General features: G+C 50.9%; 1 protein-coding gene across 1 annotated transcript in view; it reads right to left on the bottom strand.

The window, feature by feature from the left end:
- Positions 1–11491, bottom strand: part of MUC16 (mucin 16, cell surface associated) — a 28999-nt gene continuing 17508 nt past the window's right edge. Inside the window, exons 21-33 of the mRNA XM_073220414.1 lie at positions 10447–10512; positions 9435–9556; positions 9282–9349; positions 8956–9128; positions 7561–7691; positions 7182–7249; positions 6241–6389; positions 5007–5170; positions 4605–4672; positions 2907–3073; positions 1505–1546; positions 1225–1304; positions 1–185 (exon numbers count right to left, since the gene is read on the bottom strand). Of these exons, the coding sequence (XP_073076515.1) occupies positions 96–185; positions 1225–1304; positions 1505–1546; positions 2907–3073; positions 4605–4672; positions 5007–5170; positions 6241–6389; positions 7182–7249; positions 7561–7691; positions 8956–9128; positions 9282–9349; positions 9435–9556; positions 10447–10512 (1388 nt within the window). The 3' untranslated portion in view covers positions 1–95. The remainder of the gene's footprint in view (positions 186–1224; positions 1305–1504; positions 1547–2906; positions 3074–4604; positions 4673–5006; positions 5171–6240; positions 6390–7181; positions 7250–7560; positions 7692–8955; positions 9129–9281; positions 9350–9434; positions 9557–10446; positions 10513–11491) is intronic.

The following is an 11491-nucleotide window of genomic DNA, read 5'->3' as shown; positions in this document are numbered from 1 at the left end:
CTAGGTCCAACCAGTGTGGTTTATTTCTGTTCCAACTGAGCTCCTCTGGACCCTGGCAGGATGCAGGGGGCCTCCAACTGAGCTGGTCTCTGCAGCTACCTGAAGTCCAGGTGTGGCAGGTAGTAGCCCAGGCGTTGCTGCTGAACCTTGTAATCTCCCTCCTTCTTCCGCAGGAAGACGGTGACCTGGGAGGACCGGGTGAGAGCGTGAGAATGGGGGTGTCCATGCACAGAGGATACCAGGTGGCCCAGGCCGGAGACTAATGCTTCCTGTGTCTCTTGCTTACTTTCTTCCACTTGGTTTTCTCTTAGGCTTTCTTTTCCTTTCCCCTTTCCCTGTTTCACCTCTGTCTCTTGTCCTCTCTCACCATTAACATTGTTTTTCTACCACTTTCTCTGATACCCCCTTCGGTCTTCTCTCCCTGTCCCGCACGCCCTGTAGCTTTGGTTATAACCAACATACAAACAATGGCATATATTCCAAGTCAATGTTACATTGACTAGAACATCTTGAACCATCACCACAGTCAAAATGAGGAATGCCCGTCACCCCCACAGTGTCCTCAGGCCCCTTTGCGATTCCTCCTTCCCTGCTGTTGGCAAACACATCCCCATTCCTGGGAGACCCCTGATTTCCTTTATACCCCTATAGATGAGCTTGTACTTTCCAGAATTTTCTACACACTCATTTTTATCTGGCTCTTTTCACTCAGCATCATTCCTTTGAGATTTAGACACGTTGTTGCATGTATTAAAACCCAGTCCTTTTTATTGCCAAAGAGTATTCCCCTGGGGTAGTAGACCATGGTTTGTTTATTCATTCCCCTGTGGAAGGACTTCTGTGTTGTTTTACAAACATGGACCTTTGTGTAAAGTCTTTGCAGACACGTATGTTCTTATTTCACACTCCTAGCAGTGAAATGGCTTTTAAAGATACAGGCAAGGTATTTTTCACAGCACTACAGGAGCAATCCAGTTGCTCTGTATCTTTGTCAACACTTGTTTAGCCAGTCTTTAATTTTAGCCACTCTCATGTGCAGTATCTCATGACATTTTCCACTTACATTTCCCTCTTGACTGATGTTAAGAAAAGGAAGAGGCAGGCCACACATGGACTGGGAGGAATATGCACAAAACTTATCCTCAGCAAAGGACATGTATTTATCGTATATAAAGAACTCTCACAGGTCAAGAGCCAGAAGACAAGCAGCCATTTGTTGCTTACCAGGAAGCAGCAGATGAGGCACGTGATGAATCCCAGGAGTCCTGCCAAGCAGATGAGGATGATGGCCCAGAAGGGGAGGTCTGGGGAGACAAGGGCAGGTGTGAGCCACCTCCTGCCACCCCACAGGGCTCCTGCTGTCCCTCCACTGCACCTCAACCATCCTGGACATGGCTTGGCCAACTTTCACCATCCAAGACACTGTGTACATGGCTGTCTTTGGGGAGGCACAGCTCTGAGATTGTTCCTCCCCATCCTGGGCCGGGGCTTCTTTGAGGCTTACCAGAATTCTCGGACAAGGCCTCATGTCTGTTGGGAGAATACCCTAGGCAGAAAAATGAAATGGGGAGATGCACGTGAGTGTGTTTTACTCTTTTTTTGTTTGTTTGTTTGTTTGTTTCTTTGTTTTCCTTTTTTTAATAACACTTTTCTAACATTCAGAATACTAGAACAGTATTATAAACATACTCATCTAGGTTTAGCAACATATAGTGCATCCAATTAAAATAATACTCCCTCCAATGTATAAATTACTAACATTTGCCATCCTTGCGTGATCCCATATTTACACTGAAATAAAGTAGAAATCACAATGTTCATCCCCTTTCAGCTTACATCTCTGAGAAATAAGGACACTGCCAAATGACCCAATGCCATAATAGCACTGCAAGACTGTAATAAATCACATTCATATCTCTGGGCAAGGAGGGCTGAAATCGGGCTGGACCATCGTAGGATGGTCAGAATCGGGGGGAGAATGGATCACCCCAGTTGGCAAGCCTGTGGGATCTCTCCAAGCTTGTAAACTCCCCCTTACATGCTTTCTTCTCTGCCTAAAAACACATTCACTCCCTTTTCCTGTACTGAGTTGTTTATACTCATATCTCAGGGTTTGCCTACAACGTAATTTCCTCCAGCATGTCTGTGATCACCACTCCCAGGGATGGACCAGTTCTCATCCAATAATTTATAATTTTCAATGGCCCATTCATGTTATTGCCAACCACAACACACACCGCACAAGAGGGGCCACTGGGCTTGTGAGGGAGGGTAGCAGGTTTCCCCACTTGCACAACCTCCCCCCATGTCAACTCTTTATAGACATGCTGTCTAGTACGGAGCAGCCACATGTGTCTTCTTAAGTTAAAATTAATTTTAATTAAATAAAACAAAAAATCTGGTACTAAGTAACATCGAATATCAGTAACCATACAAACTGATCACAGCAGCCATACTTCAAGCACCCAAACACCACGTGTAGCTACTATACAGAACATTTCTGTCACTGTGTGGTGCTGACCTAGGGCAGAACTTGGCAAACTACAGCTTGTGAGCTGAGTCCATCCCATTGCCTGTTTTCAAACAGGTCCAACCCCCACCCGTCAAGGCTGGTTCACACACAGCGTGGAGCCATCTGGCCACGTGGCTTTCAATACAGAGGTAAGAGAGAGATGTCCACAGAGGGGAAGTGACCAGTTTGAGGTCAAAGAGCTATCTAAGAGAAGGCAAGTGCCTCCTAGAGCCCGTTGGGTTCTTTTCCTCTTCCACAATGGCTGGTAAAGCCTGGGACTCTGCCACCTCTTGCCAGCCTGAGAAAGTGCAGTGCTGGCGCATGCCCAGGCCTTCGGGTTCCATGTGTGGAGGCGAGAGCCCCCACTCCTGCCCCACTGACCAGGAAGCCTTACCATCCACGAGGATGCTGTCCCTGTCCAGGGTGAAGTTCCGCAGCCGACTGCCATTCTGGGTCAGCCACAGGAATTCCTCATAGATGGCAACTCTGTCCAGCCTCCGAGCCAGTGGGGAGAATGTACACAGGGAGCCCACCCCAGTGTGGCTGGTAGAGGGGACAGGCCTGGAGGGACACAAGGGATGAACAAGCACATCTAGAATTCTCCCCCCATCCTGGGTTCTCTGCTTCTAGGTCACGTCCAAGAGAACTTTCTGCAATGATGTACACATGGGTGTCCACTCTATGCAATGAGGTCATTATCAGCCTCATGTCGTTCCTGAGCACTTGAAATGTGGCGACTGTGGGTGAGGAACTGTACGTCTCATTTTATTTAAGTTAATTCATTTATAAATAAACAGCCACAGGGAAAACACTTTGAAATGTTTGGAGTAAGGATGTGCAAGAATCCACAAAATCATTGAGAGCAGGGGCAAAAATGGTCAAAATCAACTTTTTCAGAATCTAGACATTAGCTGAAGACTTGCAAAAGTCTGAGAATCATTTAGTTAAGAAAAAAACCTGTTGAATCTTGGTAAAGGGAGCATGCTTTGTGGCATGATAACTTGCATTATTCAATCCTGTTCTCTCAACATCCTCAGTAACTTTGAAAACCAACAGTCTTGGAACCATGGTTAATTAGGAAAATGTGCAGGCTGCCAGTCATCATGTGTTTGGAGCTCCTCCCAATGAAAAGGCAATTTGCCAAACGGGAGAAAAGATTTGTAAAATAATATATCTGATGAGGTTCTAGTATCCAGGATACATAAACAGCTATTATAATTCAACAAGAAAAAATAAATAAATTCAACTTAGAATTGGGCAAAAGACTTGAGTACACAATTCTGCAAAGATGATATACACATGGCCAAGAAATACATGGCAAAATGCTCAACATCACCAATCGCTGTGAAAATGCAAATCAAAAGCAGAGTGAGACACCGCTTCACATCCACGAGGATGGCTACAGTGAAAAAAAGGACAATAACAATTGTCAGTGAGCATTTGGATAATTTGCAAACCTACTACATTGCTTGGAATGCAAACGGTGTGAAGTGAAAATGTAAATGGGTAAACGTAAAAGCCTCTGTGAAAAACAGTTCTGTAGTTCCTCCAAAGTTAACGGAATATTCATAATTATCCTACAGTACCATGCATGTGTATATACCCTATAAAACTGAAACACAAGTTCATACCTAGGAATGATCATAGAAGCATTATTCATAATAGAAAAAAAAGCTGAGACAACCCAATATCCATCAATGGATGAATGGATAATGAAAAGTGGTCCGTTCATACAGTGGAATATTAGTCAGTTATGAAAAGGAATGGAGTCCTGACACATGCTACAACATGCATGGATCTTGCAAACGTTACACTCAGTGAAAGAAGTCAGCCACAAAAGACCACCTAATGTAAGATTGTGGTACCATGAAATGTCCAGAATAGGCACAGCCATAGAGACAAAAAGTAGATTATTGTTTGCTGGGGCCAGAGGCAAGGGACAGGAGTGTCCACTCATGGGGACAGGGTTTCTTTTTGGTGTGATGCAAATATTCCACCATTAGACAGATGTTAGGATGGCTGCACCACTCTGTGGCTACACCACAGGGCAGCAGACGTCTCTAGAGGGATTAGGTCCAGTGTTGGAACTCACCTGAATGCTGAAACCTCACAGTCAGAAAAATAAGTTTTAATGCTGCTGTTTTGGAAGAGCTGGTTGAGCTGAAAGACAGGGCAACGTTTCCGTGGTCAGAATCCCAGGCACCAGTGCATCACAGAACTTTTCACCACTGACAGCACCTGCCCATCTATTTATTGTTTCTTATCTCAGCAAACACTAGCCCAGGTAGGTGTACCAAAGGACACCCCTTCCCAGAGCATGATTTGGGTATATGACCCTGGGCTAGCTACTGAACCTCTGGGTGCCTGTTTCTTAATTTGCAAAATGGGAAAAAGAACTTGCCTTCTCGAATTGTTATGAAAAGTCACCCTCTGACTACCCAGGTCCATGAGTCGGTCTCTATGGAAACAGTGTGGGCATTAAGCCCGTTCTCACCGCAGCCTCGATGCTCCTCCTGTTCTGCTGGTACTGGGTGGAGCCTGGCTGGGCCATGTCCTGGGAGTAGGGCAAGTTGGTGACAGTGAAATTCAGCTGGAAGTGCTGGGGGCTGGGGCTGCTTGTTGGTTTTTCTGTTGGTAGATGAACGGATGGCTCCAATTCTGTCATGAAAAGAAAGTATCAGAGTCCCACCCACGGAAGAGGGGAATAAGGAAGTTACTCCATCCATCCGTCTCCTTATTCCTGGCAACATAACCGGAGCTGGGTTTTACGGGTGGGCTACTGAAGACCCTCCATCTGCCTATGCACCTTGCATCTGTCCTTCTGTCCATGCTTCCAACTCTCCACCAAGCAGGACGGACGGCACTGGGAGGACACTGGGCCCCTCTGGGGCACGGTCGGCAAGTATGGGTGGCAGCCGCCCCAGTGTGCATCCTTTGCTCACCACCATGGAGCCCCAGGGACACAGACGGTGGGAACTCAGCCAGCCCTGAGCGTGTCTCCATGTGTCTCCCTCCCCTCCTCTTCTTCTCCCTCCCAGTCCAGTCTCCGCACAGCCCTCGGGATGCTTCCTGAGGCAGGACTCAAGTGTGTCCTGTTCCAGCACCCAAGAAAGCCCCCGCCTGGATCTTCAGCCTCAGCGGTCCACTCTGCCGCCCCAACATGTGAGTTCCTGCGGCACCAAACCTCACGGCTTTCCCCAGGACACTGTGTTCTTTCTATCTTCTAGGGGATGAACACTCGTGAGACAATTCCCTAACTCTACCCACTGGCTAGGTCTTGTTCTCCATCAGGCCTCAGTTTATTCATCACTTCCTACACAAAACTTTCCAAGACAGGCTGTGTGTCCCTCCTAGGGGGTTCCCACAGGCTCAAGTCCCCTTATTCTAGCAATTATCCCCATGTATCATCAAGGCCATTCATGAAGTATTTATTGAATGAATGAATGAGTGAATCAATCTGTCAATCAATCCATGCGTGACTTCATAACTGGAAGGCCTAAGAAAGCAACTCAGGATCCCCTTTCCGTGGGGCTGGAAAGCTTTACATGTCAAATAATCATTCTCCCGGGGGCAGGTGCTGTGTGGCCACGGGTCATCACACAGGCCTCCAGAAAGAACCCCCCTTCCCTCCCAAACCTCTGCCCATTCCACTGCTACTGAGAAGCCCCAGCCTACTGTGCGGACCCACCACTGCGTGGAGCCGAGACACCAGCCACCCCACCTCGCACCTGTCACACGCACGTCTGTCAGCTGGTAGGTGGCAGCCAGCCAATGGAATGAGGAATTCAAGGTCTTGTCTAGAAAGACCTGCTTCACCACACTGGGGTCCAGACTGGAGGAGAACAGTGCTTTGACAATGACTGACATGGAGCCCATCCTAGGGACAGAGACCACCGGGACTCAGCCAGCACGCAGCACCGGTGGTGTTCCCGAGTTCCTGCTTGGCAGAGCTGAAGACGCAGCAGCAAGGTGAGAGATGGTGACCTGGGTGCCAGGCCTTCCGGGCTACAGGAGACACCCTGACTGAAAAAGCAAGGCTCCCAGGAGTTGGAAACGGACCCGTAATGATAAAAACAATAAACATTTACTGAGCACCTCGAAGAAGTGACAGACACATTTCCTCCCCATCCCCCTGGTGGAGGGCATTATCCTGATTATCTCCACGAAGAATGGAGGTGAAGTGTGGAAATACTAGAAGTCAGCACCGTGTGCCGTGACCCACTTGTTCCCTGGAGCAGATGGCCTCGCCCATCCCCCCATCCCGCAGAGACCTGGGCTGACGCCCACCTCGGGCATTTCTCAGGCTGTTCATGGCACTTCTCTGGGCCTCAGTCTCCCCATATGAACAGTGGGGATGATCACGACCCACCTCACAGGTGGTCAGCAGGAAAGCATTTGGCGCAAAACCTGGCCTTGGAAAATGTTATTATTGGGCTGATTCGTGTTGAAAGTGTTCAAATGAGGAGAGAGAGGTGGATGGCGGGTGTTGGTGGCCCTCGGAGGTTAATCCTTTCCTCACCCACCCCCAGAAGACCTATGGAAAGAGATGGTAGGACAAGCACGTGGCGGAGGACAGCACTGTGTCCATGACTTCCAGTTCGAACACTGTGCCATGGGAGCTCAGAGCCGCAAGCCACCAGCTCAGCCAACACTTCCAGCCTCCACTTACGTCACGTCGGTGACCAGGCAGGAGCGGAATACGTCCTGTAGCCGGCTGCCTCTGTAGAGTCTGAAGATCTAGCATAAAGGGCATGGGGAGCAGGTGAGACGGTCGCTTGGAGCTGGAGGAGGCCACGGGAGCCAATACATGAACACTGGCCTTGGAGCAAGGGAGAGCTGAGCTCAAATCCGGGCTCTGCTGCTAACTTAGCATCTGGGACATGGGCAGGCAGGCAGCCAGGGCACCCCCTTGGGAAATGGAGAGGCCCCGGAACATGTAGGTAGAGTGGAGTGTTGAGGCCATCCCTCAAGAGGTGTGAGTCAGACAGAGGAATGAGAGGCCAGCCGGAGGGCAAGGGGGGGTGGGGCGGGGGCGAGAGAGGCCCCACCTTGTCCTGAACGTCCCTCAGCAGGGCGGTGCGCTCCGAGGACTGGGGGTCTGGGCTGCTGAAGTTCCGGTTGAGGATGCGGAAACCGAGCTGGTACTCTCTCAGGACAGGGGAGCCCTGGGGTGTGTAGCCTGGAGCCGCCAAGAGAAAGAGAAGAGAGTTGGAGACTCTTAGCTTTTAGCATAGAGTCATGGCCACTCACCGGTCCCTTCCCACTGTCAGGACCGGCCAAAGTCAGGCTCACACGCCAGGGGCTTCCAAATGGAAAGCCATCCCAAGGTGGGGAATTTCATAGGGAATCTCCTGAGCTGAGCTTTTCTGCTTAAGCTTATGCAGTGCATGTTTTCTGGAATGTTCTTTCACCCTCTTCTTTTCCTGGAAAACTCCTATTCATGTCTCAGGAGCCCAGTGAGATGGAGTCTAGGAGAGCAGAGACGCAGCTATCTGTTCTTGCCATGTCTCAGTGCCTAGCACAGTACCAGGCACATGATATCCTCTTCCAGGAAGCCCTCCTTGACTCACCCCTCCTCTGTGCTCCCAGGGCGCTCCATTAATAAGAGTGTCTCTGTCTTTTTTGTGTTGTTAAGTAATGTAAAGTTCACATGATTGTGAGTTTTTCAGGGACAGAACCTGTGTCTCCTACCCCTGGACCCAGCACGTGGTTGCACATATGTGTTTGTTGAATGAACGAATGTGAACTGCAGCAGATCCCCAATATGGGGGGCTGAAATATTCATCTTTCATTTGTTCCCTCATTCCCTCATTCATTGGGTACCAAGAGGTACTGACCTATGAAGAACTAAGGACAGGGCCACACTACATAGATCCTAATTTTGTAGAGTTGGATAATTAAACACGTTATGGTGATACAGCGTGACAGCTGTTGGTCTGGTGCCCATCTGGGAACTATCGGACCATAAACAGCAGAGTTTCTTATCCTTGGAACTACTGACACATTGGGGCCAAAGAATTTTTGGTGGTGTGTCCTGTGCACCGAAGATATTAGCAACATCCCTGGCCTCTAACCACTAGATGCCGGTAGTATTCTCCCCACACTGCAACAATCAAAACTGTCTCCAAACACTGCCAGGTGTCTACTGGAGGCAAGATCACCCCCGAGTGAGAATCAAGGGCAAAGGGGAACGTGGCATAGCAGGACTCCTGCACCAATAGATTCCATGAGTCAGACATTCTGGTTTTGAACTGAAGTTCGTTGCCTTAATTTGGTCAAAGAATTTCACGCTATTTACCTGAAGTAACAGGAGAGACTCTCCCCGTGGAGCTTTGGGGATCGGTGTCCCCAACTAGAACTTGGGTTGACTTGCTAACGAGTAAATAAAATAGAACAGGGACAAGCATGACCGCCGTCAGTCCAAGTCCAGCAAGATCACTGACCGTTGACGAAGAGACTGTCTCTGGCCAGGGTGTAGGGGCCCAGCCTGGTGACACCGTGGGTCAGCTGGCTCAGCTCCCAGTACAGCCGCTCTCTGTCCGGCCCATGGCCCATGGGGTCAGGCCGGCAGGTGCAGACGGCTTCCACGCTAGTGGCTGCACTGTCCTTCTCAGGCCTGGGGACAGAGGGATGCCGGGACTTCTAAAGAGAGGTCCCGAAACCTCTGGGTGTGGGGCCCCAGAAGGAGGAGGAGCAATGGGAGGTCAGTGGGGAGGCTGAGGAAGGTCACCCTGAGAGGTCACTGCCAACGCACAGGAAAGGGTCTTACCTGAGGGAGATCGGTCTGCAACCTGAGTAGAAGGGGCCCAGGCTGCTCTTCTGCAACAAGGCTCCAAGCTGGGGAAGAGGGAAGAGGAACAGGGGTTGGGGAGGGGCCGGGAGGGATGCACCCCACCAGGCACGGCCGAGACCAGATTCTCACCAGGCCCCGCAGAGCCCTCTCGGTGCTGTTGAATGCAGCTGAGCTGTTACTCCCGTCTGTTGGATACTGGGGGCTGGAGATGGTGAAATTGAGTGTCAAGGTCTTCAGGTGGTACCCCAGAGCTGTGTGAAGACAGGGGGAGATGGCTGTCACCAAGGGCTGGCCTGAGACTTGATCAGAGACCTGCATTCATTAAAGCCTGATGCCTTCTCTTCCAGGGGCCTGCCACCCACCAATGTGACCACCAAGTCCACACAGTGAACCCAATGAGTGCTTCCTGCCTCGCCTTCGAGGGTCACCAATACCACGTGCGGGTGGTCCTCACAGACGTCCCCTCTGTCCACCCGTCCCAGCTCGGGTCTTCTCTTCTCCCACTGGGACCAGCACCCTGGCAGACTCCCTGGGCACCCTGTCTAAAGGATGCTTTCTATGGTGGACCCTGGACGGGATTTTCTTCAGTGAAAATCTCACGCTGGTCCTCACTGTAGTGCCATTCACGGCTCCGTGTTAAGTCCGTGCTTCTTGGCCTGGCACTCAATGCCTCCCCAATTGCTCCCGCCAACCTTTCAACTTGGCTTATCCAGCCCCTGCTAAGCTCTGTGCTTCAGGCGAGTGAAATTCCTCTCCGTTCTCCCCATATGTGAGGCTGCTTTTGCCTAGGGAGGCTTTGCTCACGGCATCGCCTCTTCATCCCCTTTTGGCCTGGATGACTCCTCATTCTTAGAGACTCAGTTCAGGTAAAACTTTCTCCAGAAATCCCCTCCTCTCCAAATTATGCCAGGAGCCTCTCCCTAAAGCATCTCACACTGTATTGTATTTGTCTGTTAATTTCACAAAACTGGGGGGTCTCCGTGAGGCAGGCACTGGATTGGGGTGGGGTTGGCATCATCATTGTGATTGGCACAACTGCCCTGAAACCAGAATTTCACACCCTGGCTTCCCGGCTCCAGGGTGACCCTTGGCGGGTAGGGCTGGAAAGCTTTTCTTGGGGAGGAAAAGAGACCCCAGGTACCTGTGGTGGCTTCTGGCTGCAGAGGTGGTGATGTAGTAGGCAGGAATGCGGTGGCCAGGCTGGGGGCTGAGGGAAGGGCAGCCATCAGGGGGCCATGGCCCCCCACAGAGTGGGAGAAGCCCCCTCCCCAGGCACATGCAGGCCCCAGCAGTCGCTGCCCCAGGACACACACTCAGAGCTGTTCCATAATGAGAATGAGCCAAGGGGGGAGCATGTCTGTGGATGAAATGTGCCCGAGAGAGAGGGCGGGCGCAGAGGATGGACAGATGGACGGACAGAGAGACGCGACACCCGGATGGACAGGAAGAATGCACACATGGAGGGTCAAAGGGAAAGTGAGAAGAATAAAAGACAAGGAAGAGAAGCTGGAGAGGCAGATGGAAAGAAGAAGGGGGGAGGAACAGGCGAACGGCTGGAAGGAAGGGTGGACAGATGGTCAGAGAGGAGGCAGGAATACGCACAGGAACAAAGGTGGGGAGGTGGATGGGGGCACAGAAGGGAAGAAAGACCAAGAGGTGAATAAGCAGAAGGAAGGGTGGGTAGGTGGATGGAAAGATGGGTGGAAGGAAGGATGGCTGGACAGAAGGAAGGAAAGAAGGCTGGTGGGCTGGCGGGCTTGCAGGGAGGAAGGACGGGTGGATGGATGGACAGACAGTGTCTGAGAGAAGGGGCAACTGGGCGGATGCAAGAATGTACGGGTCAAAGATAGATGAACGGGCCACAGGATGAGCGCAGGGGAAAAGTTAGCCAAACCACGTAGCCGCTGGAGTCTGCAGCTCACCACGGAGGCCACCCGCGGGGCCCTGCAGGGGATTCTGTGTTCAGGAGACACGGACTGCAAGGTCATGACCCGACCCCACCCCTTATTTCTCCAGGGAATGCCTGCTCAAGTGTGTCCCTCCAGCCCAGAGAGGGGCGGCACATTCAGAAGGCCGATACTGAGGCTGTAGGTCCAGAGAGGCCAGGGACTCAATATTCTTCGTCCTGCCTTCTGTGCTCCCATCCACCTCCCCAGCTTTTGTTCCTCGTGTTTATTCTCTCCTGG

This window comes from Manis javanica, chromosome 13 (assembly GCF_040802235.1).
Source record: "Manis javanica isolate MJ-LG chromosome 13, MJ_LKY, whole genome shotgun sequence".
In the NCBI taxonomy this organism is placed as follows: Eukaryota; Metazoa; Chordata; class Mammalia; order Pholidota; family Manidae; genus Manis; species Manis javanica.
The sequence above is the reverse complement of the archived record's forward strand: the minus strand, read 5'-3'. Positions and strand labels throughout refer to the sequence as shown.